The sequence below is a fragment of the Parastagonospora nodorum genome (assembly GCF_000146915.1).
Source record: "Parastagonospora nodorum SN15 chromosome Unknown scaffold_14, whole genome shotgun sequence".
Lineage (NCBI taxonomy): Eukaryota > Fungi > Ascomycota > Dothideomycetes > Pleosporales > Phaeosphaeriaceae > Parastagonospora > Parastagonospora nodorum.
The window spans coordinates 150,463-166,626 of record NW_001884562.1 but is presented as its reverse complement, the minus strand read 5'-3'; the positions used below and the strand labels follow the sequence as shown (position 1 = coordinate 166,626).

Here is a 16,164-nt window from a genome sequence, read left to right as displayed (position 1 = left end):
GCAATCATGTCGCTGAAATCTGACCTCTCGATTGACGCTGCGAAGTTTGATCGCGGGAATATTGATCAGGAGACGCGCGAGTTCAATGAGAAGTTGATTAAGATATGGGCGGATGGGCCGAGGTGGTATGAGGTAAATTTTCCCGTCTTCTTTTCGGTATTTTTGTTTTGTTTTCTTGAGATTATTTCGAGCATGTAGCGAGTTACTTCCAATGCTTCCTCAGTCTAAGCACGCATGACATCAATCCCAAGACGTCACATCTCCACTCCACAACACCATATCATGAACGTCTCCTAACGACTCCCCTAGGTCGGCGCAGCCGAATACCGCAGACTCCGCTGGGAAGGCAAAACCCCTCTCCCCAAGCCCCTCGTCCTTCCCTCGGGCGTCAACGGCACTCTTCCCTCCCGCGACCCCTCGCGCCCCATCCCCTACCGCATGTTCAAGCCCTCCTCGGGCGCCAGCAAGGGCATACACATGCACATCCACGGCGGCGGATGGGTGCTTCAAAGCGAACACTACCAGGACCCGTATCTGAAATACATGGCCGACAACTACCAGATAACCGTGATATCAATCGGGTACCGCCTCGCACCGGAAGATCCGTGGCCGGCATGCGCGGAGGATTGCTACGATGCTGCGGAGTATCTTGTGAAGAAGGGGAAGGAGGAGTTTGGTGGGGAACTGATGTTTACGGGAGGAGAGAGTGCGGGCGGGCATTTGGCGTGTTTGGTGGCGTTGCATTTACTAGATGCGATACCCGAGTTTGCGTTCAAGGGTTTGCTCCTGCACTTTGGATGTTTCGACATGTCGACTTTTTTGCCGCATGTGCTGCATCATGAGACGCATCTTGTTATCGACCACGATGTCATGGCGAGCTACATCAAAGCCCTGCTGCCCGGGACTACCGAGCAGGAACGCAGGCACCCGTCGATTTCGCCTTTTTATGCGGATATCAGGGGGAAGAAGCTGCCGCCGGCGTTATTTACGTGTGGCAGTGAGGATCCGTTACTGGATGATACAGTGATGATGGGGGCGAAGTGGAGTATGTGGGGGAATGAGGCGGTGGTGAAGATATACAATGGCGCGCCGCATGGGTTCATTGGGTTTGCGCCAGGGACGATTAAGGCGGTGCAGGAGGGTTTGGATGATACAGGGGCGTTTGTTGCTGCGAAGATAGGTGGTTGAAGCAGCGTCGACTCACTCCAGATATACTAAGAATTTATCAGCGTGACGAGGATCCATTCTTTCGGCAGCAGTGTGACCGCCACCCCACATAGCTATAGTGCTTCCAGAACTGCTGCGAGAGGAAGAGAAACACGCGCCAGGAGCAAGAACAGCCAACGCTGTGCCTAATAAGAAATGCGTATCGATACGGGCAGACGAATGCGTACCCTTGCGACGAAGGTGTAAATAGCACTGAACGTCGTATAAAGCCGTTTCAGCTTCACGACACGGGTCGTAATCATCAGGCAGATACACTAGTTCATCGCCCTCGCGCATCACTGTACTACCGTATCCAAGTAACGGCGAAGTTACCGTCGGCGAAGTAGCGATGAAGAAGCACTGGTTCCGCATCGCATTGCGGAATTCTTGCATGAGTGGCAGGAAGCGATTGGTAGGCCCTCTCAATCCAGCTAAATCAGCTATAAAACATTCCTTCTGATCCATGGGTATCGTGGGAAGTAGAATGGCCATCAGCTCGATGATAAGACCTGACCAGGTTGTGATGAATGTACGCAACGAATCAACAAACGCACGACTATGGCCTTCTGTTGGAGCGCGAATTATGTCATCTACGATGAATCTGTGGGTCGAACTTTTGAACTCGCTGTACGAAAGCGAGACAATGTCCGGACTGACTTGCTTGAATCTGATGCTTGGATATCCATACCCCCAACGTGTGGCAGTTGGTGCCACGCGCCAATCAGGTACCCAAGAAGGCCAGTCGTTTACAGGCTGGAGAAACCGCCTTCGGAGAAGAGACTCCAAGACGAAAGGTGTTCTGTCGCTCTTGATGCATGCAGCGGCAAAGGTCTGATATACTTGACGGATGTCTTGCGTATAATCGATGTCCATATAGATGGTCTTGTAGAACGCGAGAGACCTTTCCAAATCATGGACGTAATTTCGTCTATGAAGAATTACGTCTATGCTTCCGGACCTATGGAAATCTTCTGGCATTATTTGAAGAGCCTCATTGGTAGAGTTTCTGTCTGAGCGATTGGATACAGGTTGTATAGTTGACGTCATACTATACATGGCGAAGATGCGGTCTCGAGGGTCTGTGCACTTGTAGCTAGAAAACGTTTGCACTAGGTCGCAGATGTCCTCAATATCCTCAGCCTCATGGCGCCTCATTCGTGTATCACTAAAGGTATTGTAGTGTTTCCACAGCTGGTAGATTCTCTGTAGAGCTTCGAGCTCATCAATAAACCGAGCGGATGGCCTCTTGGTTCGATAAACACTAAGACCAATGCTGAATCTGAACCAGGAGATGTCGCACGAGCCGCATATCAAAACCACATCAGCGTTCATGACGACTTCCTGTATGATCCAGAGCCGAGAGAACCAGGCGAGGTCAAGAAGTCGATGTATAGAATCAGTTTCTTGCGCAACATCATGTGCTGGCGATTTCGACTGACCATTGCTCCTTTCGCGTATTGTATGCCCCGCATCTCGCGACCATTTGTTAAGAAGTTGCATGCCTTTCTCCTCGTCGGCACCACCGTCGAGCCACGCCAGAACCCTGCTTGCGCCACGAAATATCTTGGTCATCAAGGGGATCTGCCGAGACTTCTCCTCGTTGTCACTCTGGTTAATACACACAGCATCTGCCCACAAAATCCGTGGTGTTTTCGAATGTCGTAGCTTCCGGAGTGCACTATCTAGATTTTTGGTGACCATGACGCAGGTACTGCTTCCATTGACGTGCAATGCGTAATCCAACTTTGGCTCTCCCCAGGTGTATGATATTGCTTCGTACTGTGCAACAAGGCTCCCAATATCGTTGCTCGTGAAGGTGAAGTGTAGCGGTGCTTCAGAGTCCAAGGCTGGCTCCAGGTGCATGAGACGAATAAAGTCAGCGTCTTTTGGGAGAGGTTCGTAGGTGTATGGTATGATGCTATCTTTGATTCCTGAATCCATCATGGCGACAGGGTCCAAGCCGATTTCTGGCATGTGGGTAGAGGATGAGAACAAAATAGCGGGGAACTACTTTACTCACAAGGCTGAAGCTTCTACAGGCAGATGTTGTCGAACTTGATTGGCTGGCCAAGAGCATGGCTGCTGACTTGCATATAGCACGTGACGGTGATATTCAAACCCGTGGACGTACTGTCATGTGTCCGAAGATGACCCTTTGGACGGTTCATAGCGAGAAGTTCTTGTTGCAGGACATATAGCTATCAACGCTCTTTAGATAAGGGCGTTTGTAGAGAAACTCTCGGTTGAAAATTTCTGTCCAAGGCTACACCAGGCGCACCGTACGTTCAAACTGGTTCCAAGCTCCCAATGACCCCCGTTTCTGTAGCTTGTCCACGAGTGTAATGCTATCCGACTTGATCCTTACATACCCGTTTGATACCCATCCGCATCCAACAAGGCGATGAGCGATTGGCCGATTTGGTACGACTTCTGATGCATCATACTCTGGTCGAAGTATCAAAATTAGAGAGCCGTAATAGCATTCTACTTCCCGCATGTTCGTATTCTTGTACGGCCAGAGTTGGTCTCCTGGACGCATAGCTGACGTACCACATCCGACAGAGACTAGATCGACTTGTTCGGCCCAGAGTTGGGATGTGTCTGCGGGGGAAGCAGTAAAGAATCCAAAGCTTTTCAGTGTATTTCGCAAGCTGCAAGCAGCGTCCAAGAGAATCTGGGGCAATTCGTCTGCTCGACGTGAAGCATCATTGTTGAGATAGTCAGATATGGCCGCCAATTGCTGCCGGACTACGTTTTTTGGAGGGCGAATAAGCTGGCCTAACCATTGAGCATAGAGCAAGATTCGCAATAATTCCTCGAGAACCATTGTAGTAAATTGTACCGACAGTGTACGAAGAAGCCGCAAGAGTGCCTCATCCGAGGCTTCGGTTGACAACTTCTCGCTGATCTGAAGTGAATGGATGTAGGCCAACTGGCCCGCAGGGTACAGTTGTGTTATTTGCAACATATTCCCGCTGGAGTTTTCTAGAAGTTTTTGCATGGCTCGCCCATCAAGGTCGAAGTCACGACATGTTGCCACGGTGGGTACGTATATAGCTTTATTGGGTTGTCGCCAATCTGGCACCCACGTGGGCCAGTCTTCGGTGTATTGCGGACACCGAGAAAGCACGTTGTTGAGCACTTGTAGTAAACGTCCACCAATAATACAGGCCAGGGGCGAATGTTCTGTATGTATCCCGAACGTCCAACGAATAGTCAATATCCATGAGAACATTGTTGCGACCACTTCTCAGGACGCCACTTGTTCGACTGGCATTTGTGGGCGACACCCCTGAGGTCATACTGTACAACGCATAAATGCGATCCCTGGCATCGGAACATCCATATTCAGTGAAAACATTAACGACATCCAAGATATCTTGTGGTATCTTTTCAGCCACCATTGGTTTGAGTGAAGTGATGGAAAAGCCTATTTGACCTTGGATCAAACAATGGTGCTTCCATAGCCGAGCAATTTGGTTGAGGGCGAAGCGTCTCTCTGGACTAATGAAGGCAGGAAAGGCGGAGCCACCTCTTGAGGTGTTTTGTAGAGCAGAGACAAGCCTGGACCAGGAAAGCTCTGAATCGCAGCAGGTGAGAATGACGTCGTTGTTGAAAACCACTTCTTGAATGACCCACAGCCTGTTGAACCAAGGCAAGCCTAGGAATTGCTGTGCCACAGAGTGAAGTTCTGTAGACAATTGCTTAAGCGGAAGCGAAGAGAATCGCGAAAGTTTGCTCAAATACTGCATGCCCCTTTCTTCTTGTGCGCCGCCGCCAACCCATGCCTGTACTTTGCTCGCATTGCGAAAGATTTGGACCATGAGGGGTATCTGTGCGGCTTTCTCCGTATCATCTTCTTGGTTGATACATACAGCGTCCGCCCAAAGCAGTCGTTTCGTGACGGGTAGACGATAGCGCCTCAACGCTCGATCGAGATTCGCAGTCACCATGACTTGGGTTCCATCTTTGTGATGGAGCGGATAGGTTAGAAGTGGTTCGCCCCAGGTATATGATACAGCCTCATATCGATCTTCGAAGTCGATCAGATTGCCGCTAAGAAACGAAAATCGAAGTGGTTCTTGAGAAAAGAAGGCTGGTTCCAAACACATCAGTCTGATGTGGTCTGCTCCATCGAGAGGCTCGTAGACGTGCAATGCGCCTGCGATGTTTGTCATGAGCGCAATTATTGAGGAATAATTGGGAGCAGATAGTGAAGATGTGCTGGTTGTAGTGATGAGAAATCTCGTGAGCAAGGCAGGCGCGACAAGGCTGAAGCATGGAGGCTCTCATTCGCTGGTCAATTCAGGACGTGGCTGTGTAGAGCAGCAGCAATACTCTCAAAGCGCTCATCAAGAAAAAAATCGCCTGATAACGAACCATGAAGCTGCGTAAGCTTTCTGCATTTCGCATATCATACCCTGTACTGGCCTTCTCTTTCTGCACACGGTGTTTAGCTGGTCAAATGACATCAAGGGTGATTTGTTTTCTGTACATATCAGAATTAATTGTATTGTTTTGAGATGATTCCACAACGATTGCTTTCCTATTTATCAAATAACGTAGCGACAAGAGTACAGCATGAAAGAAGCGTGGTCGTGGGAGTGCATGGTCGAGAAGGGACGTCGGGCTCAACCTTCATAGAGCTAGCGTGCCTGGAGATAAGCTTTCAACCGGCGTCATATCCACGATTTCCACGCTATGCCAACGGCCGGCTGCAGGAAACCACCCGACCCTCTTTTTAACACCCAGAATGCGCTGAGAGGGAAAATCGCGTAAATTATGGCAGCAAACGGGAGCCCTGAGCGGCGGCGCAGGTCCATGGGAATGTACCGTCGCGGGTCCAACATGAGCGAGTACGTTGCGCGGTGAAGAACAGCTCGGCGCGAACGTGAAGCCTAACAAAAGTGCAGGGCCAGCTTCATGGAAGATGTCGAGATGGCACAAGACGAGGTATACGAACTCGGCCCCATGCCGCGACCCTCCCGCCGACCTCAGGGCAGCTCGAGGCAGCCAGGAACCCAGCTGACGCCCAAAATCCAGGTCTTCTCCGGTCCCATGTCCGAAAGCGTGCCCACGAGCGTGTCCGCCTTTTCGCATCGCCGCCAGAGAGCAGATTCGAGCGCCAGCTTGACGAGCTTTGCGTACTACGACGAGGACCAAGACTCAGATGGCTTGGAGGATGAAGCCATCATCGAGGAGGATGGCGAGTATGAGGGATACACGATAGAAGAGCTGGAAGAACTCGAGGCCGGCATCTCGTCGCAATCGTCCACGACCATGTCACCCTCACCATCGCGGCGGAATTCGACGGGCAGCAGAAAGAGCAGGAAGTCGGTGGACCGGCCGTTGCTGCGACGGCACTCATCTACGGGCAGCGCAGGGTCAGGCGCCGACTGGAAGGGACGGCGGTCGAACCAGAAGATCTACATCATGACCGAGGACCTGACCATTGTGGTCGCTGGCTTCAACACGTCGCCCGTCGGCTTCGCTGTGTATTCCGTGCTCTGCGTTGCAACGCTCGGAATCGCCTGGTTGCTGTTCAGATGGCTGCCAAGATGGAGGGTGTGGCTCACGGGCAGGAGCATCCCGTTGAAAGACTGCGACTGGGTCGTCATCGAGAACCAATGGGGTGAATTTGCTGTGCAGAATGTCGACAGACAAATATACGGCCGCTCGCTGTCCACCGTCTTTGGCGACACTGAGAAGAGTCGCTTCCAAGAATGGGACGAGGACGATGACCCGCTGATCAAAGAGTTGCGCTGTCTGGACTACCGCTATATCCGCTTTGTGCACCACCCGCTCAAAGACAAGTTCGTCCTCGCCAACACGTGGAAGGACCCCGCTTGGACCGAAGTGACAGCTCTCCGTGATGGTCTGGACAACGAAGAGCGTGACTATCGCGAGCTCGTCTTCGGCAAGAACCTCATCGACATCGCCGAGAAGACGACCGGCCAGCTTTTGGTTGATGAGGTCTTCCATCCATTCTACATCTTCCAGGTCGCCAGTCTGCTGCTTTGGTCGCTTGACGAGTACTACTACTACGCCTGCGCCATCTTCATCATCTCAGCCGTCAGTATCGTCACGACGCTTGTAGAGACCAAGGCGACAATGAAACGTCTGCGGGAGGTGTCGCGCTTCGACTGTGAGGTTCGAGTGCTGCGCAGTGGCTTCTGGACGCATGTTGATTCCGCAGAACTTGTGCCCGGAGATGTCTACGAAGTCACCGATCCGGCGCTCACACAATTTCCATGCGACAGTCTGCTACTATCTGGAGACTGCATTGTCAACGAGAGTATGCTGACTGGCGAGTCTATCCCCGTTTCAAAGGTTCCCATGACGAATGCTGCGCTGGACCATCTTGACTTGAGTGCCTCAGCCGTACACCCCGAGGTAGCCCGTCACATGCTCTTCAGCGGCACTAAGATCATTCGCGCACGCAGGCCGCATGAGGATCACATCGACGATGAGGCCGCCGCTCTCGCAATGGTTGTACGCACGGGCTTCAACACCACCAAGGGCGCGCTTGTCCGCTCCATGCTCTTCCCCAAGCCATCTGGATTCAAATTCTACCGCGACTCCTTCCGCTACATTTCCGTCATGGCAGTCATTGCGATGATTGGCTTTGTTGCATCCTTTATCAACTTTGTACATCTCGGTCTTGCATGGCACTTGATCGTCGTTCGCGCTCTCGACCTGATCACTATTGTCGTACCGCCTGCGCTTCCCGCCACCCTAACCATTGGAACTAGCTTTGCCCTATCGCGTCTCAAGCAAAAGCAAATCTTCTGCATTAGCCCACAGAGAGTCAATGTTGGCGGGAAGCTTGACGTGGTTTGCTTCGATAAGACAGGCACACTGACTGAGGAGGGACTCGATGTGTTGGGTGTTCGGGTGGTTGAGCGACCGAGGAACAGGTTCAGTGAACTCCTTGCCGACCCATACGACATCCTTCCTAGCTCGCAGCACGACCGCGACCCGACAGTGGAATACTCGGCACACAAGACCATCCTGTACACCATGGCTACTTGCCACGCACTTCGCAAGATTGACGATGAACTCCTTGGTGACCCGCTCGATGTCAAGATGTTCGACTTTACCGGCTGGAGCTACGAAGAGGGCGAGCAGAAGTCTGGTAACAATGACGACGACCCTGAGCAAAAACTTACGCCATCTGTCGCACGACCGCCACCAGGTCGAGAGTTTGACATTGACGACAACGAGGATGACCAGAACAGAAAAGCCATCGAGCTTGGTGTACTCAAGTCATTCGAGTTCGTGTCCCAGCTCCGACGAGCCAGCGTTGTTGTACGACAATTCGGATCTAAGAGTGGCTCAATCTACGTCAAGGGTGCGCCCGAAGTGATGAAGGACATCTGCCGTCCAGAAACCTTCCCCACCGACTACGAGGAGCTGCTAGCATTCTACACCCACCGCGGGTTCCGTGTCATTGCATGCGCCACCAAGACCATCCCCAAGCTAAACTGGCTCAAGGTGCAAAAGATGAAGCGCGATGAGGCCGAAAGCCAGCTCGACTTTGTCGGTTTCATCATCTTCGAGAACAAGCTTAAGCCCAGCACCGCGCCCGTGATCGAGGAGCTCGAGCGCGCTAACATCCGTAAAGTCATGTGCACTGGCGATAACATCCTAACTGCCATCAGTGTGGCCCGCGAGTGCGGCCTTATCAACAAGACTGCGCATTGTTTCATACCGCACTTTGTAGAGGGCGACTCTAGGACAGCACTGTCTCGCCTGGCTTGGGAATCCGTTGACGACCCTGTGTTCAAGCTCGATGAGAACACCTTGAAGCCACTACCTCCGCCGCCCGATGTCGATGTCTCGCTCCCATACGATGTCTCTAATCTCCGCAATTACAGCCTCGCAGTCAGTGGCGACGTATTCCGCTGGGTCGTTGACTTCGCCTCGGAATCTGTCCTACGTGAGATGCTAGTCTGTGGCCAAGTCTTCGCTCGTATGTCCCCCGACGAAAAGCACGAACTCGTCGAGAAGCTACAATCCATCGACTACTGCGTCGGTTTCTGCGGTGACGGCGCAAACGACTGTGGCGCCCTCAAAGCCGCCGACGTAGGCATTTCTCTCTCCGAAGCAGAAGCCTCCGTCGCTGCGCCCTTTACCTCCCGCCAATTCGACATCTCCTGTGTCCCGCAGGTCATCAAAGAAGGCCGCGCCGCGCTCGTTACCTCCTTCTCCTGCTTCAAGTACATGTCGCTCTACTCGGCGATTCAATTCTGCTCCGTCAGCTTCCTGTACGCCAGCGCATCGAACCTAGGCGACTTCCAATTTCTCTTCATCGACTTGTTGCTCATCCTGCCGATTGCAATCTTCATGGGCTGGTCGGGCGCGTATCCCATTTTATCGCGCAAACGCCCGACCGCGAACCTCGTCAGCCGGAAAGTCCTTACCCCACTGCTCGGACAAATGGTTTTCTGCATCATCGTGCAGGCTGTGGCGTTCTCCTACGTCCAGAAGCAGGAATGGTACCAACCCCCCGTCATCGACCCCAACCACAGCAACTCGCTCAACTCCCAAAACACTGCGCTGTTTCTCGTGTCGTGCTTCCAGTACATCCTCTCCGCCGTCGTCCTGTCCGTCGGAAAACCATACCGCGAACCAATGTCCCGCAATCTACCCTTCATCACGACCATCTTCGTCACCCTGGCGATCACCGCGTATATGCTGTTCGATCCCAGTCAGACGGTCATGCAGTGGATGGAACTCACGTATTTGGACGTGCCGTTTAAGCTGTTCATCATGGGGTTGGGGCTGGGGAACTTTGCGCTCGCGTATGTTAGTGAGAGGTACTTGTTTCCCGGGTTGAGTAAGTGGATTGGCGTGCTCAAGGTCAAGGTGAATCCGAGGTGGAGGAAGGAGAGGAAGGCGTACAAGGTTATTGCGGAGGGGATGAGGATTTGAGGGGAGGTGTGAGGGGTGTATATATGTGTGTATGTATGTATGATATAGAAGATTTTGTTAGGAGAGGTGTAGATGGTGGAAAAGTAATTATTATCACACATTGATGGGCTTTGTCCTCGCAGTTCGCAGTGCTCTAATAAGTCTAACGGTTGAGTTATCGCACGTAACATTGTGTTAAGAAGGCATTGAAGTTATACAGTCTGAATAACAAAGACATTGATTCTAGGACGTCGGAGGTATCGTCTATACACGGTCAGCACCCCATCTTCACATACGTATCAGCAACTTACCACCGTATCCACCTTGATCTCCTGCCCATCCGCATTCTCCCTATGAGGCTTCATACCCATCGCCCACTTACTCTCCCACCCATTCCCATTCACCATCCCATCACCTTCTTCACCTGATGCACCACGACCACCGTCGTGACCCGTACGCCCATTCGTGCCTTTACCATTCTGTGCCTGACCCACCTGTACCGGCTTGTCATCTGCCCCATCCACCATCCAACCCAACCTGCCACCCGTCAGTCCATGCAACTTGTCACCCACTCTCGTGCCAGGCTTGCCCGGCGCCTCACCCTCATTGAAGCGCTGGAGTACAAGATAGACCGCCAGGCCCCAGAGGAAGGCGCAGCTCGCAGCAAAGCTTGCGATGAACAGCGTGGGCACGAGGAAGAGGAGGGCGAACCCGACCGCCAGGCCGGTGTATATGAAGGCGGAGATAAGCGCGATCAGCAGGCATGTTGAGAGGGAGATGAGGAGTGTTGAAAGGGCGAAGGTTAGAAAGAGGAGCGTGGGGATGCCGAGGAGGAAGGTTTGGATGGAGAGGAATGTCTGATCACATGTTAATGGGGAAGGAGACGGAAAGGATGCAGTGTGACCCACGGCGAGCTTGGGGTTGCGGTTGGCGAAGACACGCAGGTCTTTGAGTTTCTGCTCGCGTTGTTGCGGAGGGAGGAGTCTGTTGGTGGTTGTTTGGAGCGAAGTGCCCACGCTTCCTGCGGTGCGTTGGAGTTGCGATCCGACGGTGCCCGCGGCGTGCTGCGCGTGGGAGATGAGAGCTGACATTGTTGATGGTGATGTATGGTAAGTATCGGATCAACAATCAATGGAGACACGATGCAGAATGTAGAATTGGAGGATGGAATGGCATTTGCTATGGTTGAGGAGGGGCTTGGACTCTAGAGATATGCTTTCAGCGTTGCTTTGGTGGTACCTGACTTTAGAAACGCGGGTCGCGTAGACGTCATGCGCTAACTGGCATCATCCCTGTCAGTCAGATCAGCTAAGCGAGCCCTGACCGCCCGATTCTGCCAATTCGAGGTCGGGAAAAAAGTTCCAACGCGACGACGACAGCCAATATCAGCCACACAACACAGCAATGTCGGACCCGGAAAAGAAGAGAAAGAGAAAATCGGATAGCGGTGTACGGCCGAAGAAGAAGGTAGCTATTGCGCCTCAGGGGACCGTCAAGGTGGAGCTACACGAGAATAAGGAAACCCTGGGTCCACTGCTAGGTATGCGCGAAGCTGTACAGAGTGTCGCATGTGAAGGAGAGCTAATAGAAACCAGCAACCACACCGGGACTTCACTTCCCGGCGCGCATATCCTTCAATCCCTACAAACGTACCAAGATCCTCCCAGAAGGCGCATCAGAACAGCTCCTCCTCCAGTCGTCAGAACACTCTCGCTTGGACTACACCGCCCAGGAAGAGTTCGACGGAAGCTCAGAGAGTCAGCTCAAAGACTATGTCGGTGTTTTCGACCCCGCGACCAAGAAGCTACAGCTCGTGCCGGTCAAGCGCGTCACATTACGGAGCACGCTACGAAGTGAAACGGAAGAGATGCGAGAGCAGAAAGAGAAGACCGAAGCACAGCAGCAGACCATGATGGCGAAGAGGAATGCGCTTGCTTCGGAATTCGGGTCCAAGAAGTCCAGGAAGGCCCTCGACGATATGACCATGAACGCCATTCGCAGCGGCAAGCCCGACGATCCAGCATCGGCGAGAAACGACGCAGTGGCCGAGAATATCTTGCAAAATATGGCTGGCGCAACGGGCGCGATGCCAACGAAGCAGGAGATGGAGGCTGCTGTAGACAGCTCCAAGCCTCGTCCAACACCAAACCTCCAAGCTGAGTATCCGGGCGACGTCTACCCGATCGAAAGCATAGTCGGCAGCGAACTCATGACCATGATCGAGGTCAAAGACTGGGTGGATGCCGCTGCAGCTGGCCAGAATATCAACGTGACGAGCAAGTTTGTTGCTAAGCGCATAGTCAAGCTCGCACGCAACAAGCAGATCCAGAAACTGAAGGTGCTGCGTTTCATCCTATTCTGCATCAACTTTTCCCAAGCTTTACAGAGCAGCAAAGGCGGGAAGAAGATCCCGCCCAAGGGCAAACTCGAGGCTATTATGGGAGAGGACGTGCCGCAGAGCTGTATTATGGCTATCAGGAGGAAGTTTGCACGTGAAGGGTATGTGCAATGCTCGTACTTTGAGATCGCATAAGCTGACTATTTCAGATCTTTCGAAATGCCTAGATGGAACGTCGACAATCTGCACACACACATCGCCGCTGCTGCGCTCATTGTAGACGACTTCGAGGTGGACGTGAACGACTTGCGAGACGACTTGAAGATCGACAACAAAGAGTATGTCTCGACACAACATATTCTTGATTCAGAAACTAACATCTTAACAGAATCCAAGCCTACTTCGCCGAACTGGGTTGCAAAGTCAGCGCACCAACAGCCGCCGACTTGACAAAGTTCAAGCTCTCCAAAGCCGAAAGCAACAACCACTGGGTTGCAAAGCTGAAGCTACCACTGAAATTCCCTCGGGTCGGTGGACCGCGCAAGAGCAGGAAGTAAATACTAATTCGATGATCTGGCGTTATACGTGTCATTGCATCATGGAGATGGTGGAGGAGTTTCTTCTAGGGGCGAAAAGGCAGTCCAAATGCAACCACCATGACACTTCCACCCCACACCTCAACCACAAATAGTAACTGATCTTAGATCGATCTCACATCGCTTAAGCGCGTATCGAGATCCACGGCAGCTACTAACTAGACACATCATCGACTTTTCCATCCACGACGCCGCTTTGAAGTGCAATTCATCATGACATCACCACAACCGTGACGCACTGTAGACGCACCCATGATCCCTCTACCATTCATACACAGCATATAAACACTCCCAAAGACCTCTCTCCCTTACCCATCCCATCTAACCCAGATAACTCAATGCCAAAATCAACAGGCCCCCTCTCAGAACAACTCGGCTTCACCTCCACACAAGCCCCTTCGGACCCCAACGCCCTCAAAATGACAGACAGCACCACCAGCGCCGCGGATAAAATCGGCGCGAATAAGGGCACGAATGCTATTCCACAGGAGGTACGAACAACACCCCTTCCATCCCATACTTCTCCTGCTTTTCTTCGAAATGAAGTTCGCTGACGCTCGCTCGCTCGCTCACAGAACCCCTCTATCCTCTCCTCCGCAGGGGCAATCGGCAAGCAATTTAACCCAGACGGCGCGATCGGGCAGATTGGCGAGAAGGTTGGGGGGCCGTTTAGTAAGGATGGAGCGATTGGGAGTCAATTTGATGCGAGCAAGGATGGGATCGCGGGACATGTGGAGCGAGCGGTGGATGGGCCGAGTAATCCTGCTGGGAGTGCGAAGAAGGCTTAGAAGCTGAAGTAAATCTACGAATGGAATGTCAAAGTATCAATTTGCATCATAGGGTTGTGACCATTTATTGCTTTCACACGTAATCAATTGGAGTATCGTGGAGGTTGATTAGGGTTTCATCCCGTCGTCAAATACATGATTAGCATGTTCCAACCCGCAAGTAAAGCATGCAAACGCCAACATCAATGCTCAATCACCCCCAAGTCTCCTCCCCGGCCCAACACTCCCCCATCTATTGCTCACCCCCGCCGCCGCAGAAGGCCCTCCAGTCGCAGCTCCACTCGCGCGCGCCTGACCCTGCACAACATGTCCAAAGCCCCTATTCTGCACACCCACACCAGCATTGAACAGCCTCTTGACAAAGTTGGGTGTGACAATGTAGTTCTTTCCGCCACCAAACGTCGGCCATATCCTCGTAAGGAAGTCGTACAAGTGCGCCGCAAGCAGGCCCGTGAGCTGAGCGGCAGCTGAGTCTGGTCCGTCGACGATGAAGGTCATGAAGAGGAGCGCAAAGGGCAGGAATTTGGCGTCGAAGTTGATGATGAAGAAGTTGACTTGGCGGGTGGGGTTGTCTTGCGCGAAGGTGTATGCGTAGGATTGGGTGAGGGCGGGGAGGAAGGTGTAGCTGTTTAGGAAGCCGCCTGCTGTTGCCTTGTGCGTGTTAGCAATCATTCCCTCAGTTTTCATACTGCAAGCGAAATATATCGAACAACGGTGTGTAGGGAGCCAGAACCGCCTAGTGGAATTGCGCGTCCACGAAGACTACGTAACTGGCCATCCCACCATGCCTGCACACCACGCAACCCCGTTTTGGATATTTGACTGACGGAGCTGCATGATGCACAAGGGTAATTTTCCTCGATTCCAGGAACCGCTTCAGCTAGAGCATTAGGCTGGGTGGGCAGATATTTCGAGGGTGTATCTGATTCCAGTCGCAGACGCGACACAACATCTCCTCCACATAAAGCGATGGTATACTTACAATAATAAACGACGCGCAAAACGCCGTGTACACGGCGAAATCGCCCGGCTGCGTGAACCGCGCCGACTCGCGCTCCAGCCCGCTGCCATACTGGTAGCAGAAGTACGGGTCCATGAGGATGCCGAACTTGGGCTTCGTGATGAGGAACGCCGTGAGCGGGCGCCACAGCTGCGGGACGATCTTCGTAGTGAAGACGAAGGGCTTAAAGAAGACATAATTGCTCAAACTAATGATGCCTCCGTAGCCCAGCGCCGACACAGATACTGCTAGAGCGGTGATTGTCCTGTTCGGGAGGTGTTAGCAGTGCGTGGGGAAGTTTGGGCGGGCGCTGACGGACCTTGAGACGGGCGGGAGGGTCCAGAAGACGTCCATGGCGGGTATGCAGCTTCGCACGAGAGTGCCGTGGTGGTTGGAAGCTTGCGTGAGTGAGGTTCAGCGAGTGCTGCCTGGAGAGGAGAAGAAGTGGGAAATGTGGCTTCTGGAGCCATGCGGCGAGGTAGGGGCCTTACATAAGCTTGGAAGCTTCCAGGTTGCCGGCCAATCACGTGTTGGCGACAAACAAGATTGATTGTCATGTCAGAATGAGTTAATTGCTTCTCGTGGCAGGATTCAAGCTCCAACAAGTCTTCTCGAAAGTTCTACAGTTGAACGCGGCCAAAATGCCAAAACAACGTCCATGCTCCACCGCCCCAATCCCTTTCACTCAAGCATCCGGCCCCTTCCTATGCACCTGACTCTCCGCTCCCACCCCCGGCGTCCCCCTCTCCTCATAGTCCTCCTCATACCTCCTCCAAACCTCCGTATCGCGCGCTATCCTTCGCTGGTGTCTGATGTGATGTTGATATGCCCACATGCGCCTCTCAGCCTCGAGATAGCCACCAAGAATCATGCCTGACATTTGGATGTAGCTGGGGTTGGGTCAGCAGAGTGTCAAGTAGTGGAATTGGTTTGTTGCGAGTAGGTGGTAAAAGATTGGACGTGCGTTTTGAATTGAACGGTAAGACCGCGATATACTGGTGAAAAGGCATATGCTACTCCGCCTGCTACGGCGAAAGCTGCACCCCACTAGATCATGTTAGTACACGTAGAATCATATCTTTTGAGCTCGCGGTGGTGGTTGAGCTGCCCATTTCACAATCACCATTCGCGAACTCAATTGAACATACCTTTGTCCCACCCCAAGCCGCTCCTTTCGCCGCCTGCCACGCTGCCTCATTAGCGTGTTCATCTTTTTCTAAACTCGCGTGTCTCGAGCTCGGTGCCATGATAAGATCTGTTCTCCTCTCATCGACTTTCGCAGTGGGTTTTCATGTGTCCCGAGATTCAGTGACATGATGTCAG

The 16,164-nt window shown here is 52.6% G+C and overlaps 9 protein-coding genes across 9 annotated transcripts; 4 read left to right on the top strand and 5 right to left on the bottom strand.

The window, feature by feature from the left end:
- Nucleotides 1-6: 6 nt before the first annotated feature.
- On the top strand, nucleotides 7-1,188 carry SNOG_09057 (hypothetical protein; the record flags this gene model as incomplete). The annotated part of the gene is made up of 2 exons (XM_001799308.1): nucleotides 7-132; nucleotides 310-1,188. 2 exons carry the CDS (start codon nucleotides 7-9, stop codon nucleotides 1,186-1,188), a joined length of 1,005 nt encoding a protein of 334 aa, XP_001799360.1.
- A 962-nt stretch (nucleotides 1,189-2,150) lies between these two features.
- Nucleotides 2,151-3,180, bottom strand: SNOG_09056 (hypothetical protein; the record flags this gene model as incomplete). Its single annotated transcript, XM_001799307.1, has 2 exons — nucleotides 2,151-2,164; nucleotides 2,256-3,180. The coding sequence occupies 2 exons, from the start codon at nucleotides 3,178-3,180 to the stop codon at nucleotides 2,151-2,153; spliced, it is 939 nt and encodes a 312-aa protein (XP_001799359.1).
- A 1,085-nt stretch (nucleotides 3,181-4,265) lies between these two features.
- SNOG_09055 (hypothetical protein) lies at nucleotides 4,266-5,384 on the bottom strand (the record flags this gene model as incomplete). Its single annotated transcript, XM_001799306.1, has 1 exon — nucleotides 4,266-5,384. The coding sequence occupies one exon, from the start codon at nucleotides 5,382-5,384 to the stop codon at nucleotides 4,266-4,268; it is 1,119 nt and encodes a 372-aa protein (XP_001799358.1).
- Nucleotides 5,385-6,033: 649 nt separating this feature from the next.
- Nucleotides 6,034-10,140, top strand: SNOG_09054 (hypothetical protein; the record flags this gene model as incomplete). The annotated part of the gene is made up of 2 exons (XM_001799305.1): nucleotides 6,034-6,062; nucleotides 6,120-10,140. The coding sequence occupies 2 exons, from the start codon at nucleotides 6,034-6,036 to the stop codon at nucleotides 10,138-10,140; spliced, it is 4,050 nt and encodes a 1,349-aa protein (XP_001799357.1).
- A 278-nt stretch (nucleotides 10,141-10,418) lies between these two features.
- SNOG_09053 (hypothetical protein) lies at nucleotides 10,419-11,210 on the bottom strand (the record flags this gene model as incomplete). Its single annotated transcript, XM_001799304.1, has 1 exon — nucleotides 10,419-11,210. One exon carries the CDS (start codon nucleotides 11,208-11,210, stop codon nucleotides 10,419-10,421), a length of 792 nt encoding a protein of 263 aa, XP_001799356.1.
- A 313-nt stretch (nucleotides 11,211-11,523) lies between these two features.
- SNOG_09052 (hypothetical protein) lies at nucleotides 11,524-13,014 on the top strand (the record flags this gene model as incomplete). The annotated part of the gene is made up of 4 exons (XM_001799303.1): nucleotides 11,524-11,659; nucleotides 11,787-12,618; nucleotides 12,685-12,795; nucleotides 12,846-13,014. 4 exons carry the CDS (start codon nucleotides 11,524-11,526, stop codon nucleotides 13,012-13,014), a joined length of 1,248 nt encoding a protein of 415 aa, XP_001799355.1.
- A 99-nt stretch (nucleotides 13,015-13,113) lies between these two features.
- Nucleotides 13,114-13,841, top strand: SNOG_09051 (hypothetical protein; the record flags this gene model as incomplete). The annotated part of the gene is made up of 3 exons (XM_001799302.1): nucleotides 13,114-13,147; nucleotides 13,351-13,544; nucleotides 13,629-13,841. 3 exons carry the CDS (start codon nucleotides 13,114-13,116, stop codon nucleotides 13,839-13,841), a joined length of 441 nt encoding a protein of 146 aa, XP_001799354.1.
- Nucleotides 13,842-14,073: 232 nt separating this feature from the next.
- SNOG_09050 (hypothetical protein) lies at nucleotides 14,074-15,195 on the bottom strand (the record flags this gene model as incomplete). The annotated part of the gene is made up of 4 exons (XM_001799301.1): nucleotides 14,074-14,138; nucleotides 14,174-14,492; nucleotides 14,824-15,106; nucleotides 15,161-15,195. The coding sequence occupies 4 exons, from the start codon at nucleotides 15,193-15,195 to the stop codon at nucleotides 14,074-14,076; spliced, it is 702 nt and encodes a 233-aa protein (XP_001799353.1).
- Nucleotides 15,196-15,526: 331 nt separating this feature from the next.
- On the bottom strand, nucleotides 15,527-16,088 carry SNOG_09049 (hypothetical protein; the record flags this gene model as incomplete). Its single annotated transcript, XM_001799300.1, has 3 exons — nucleotides 15,527-15,714; nucleotides 15,828-15,888; nucleotides 15,990-16,088. The coding sequence occupies 3 exons, from the start codon at nucleotides 16,086-16,088 to the stop codon at nucleotides 15,527-15,529; spliced, it is 348 nt and encodes a 115-aa protein (XP_001799352.1).
- Between the last annotated feature and the right edge of the window lie 76 nt (nucleotides 16,089-16,164).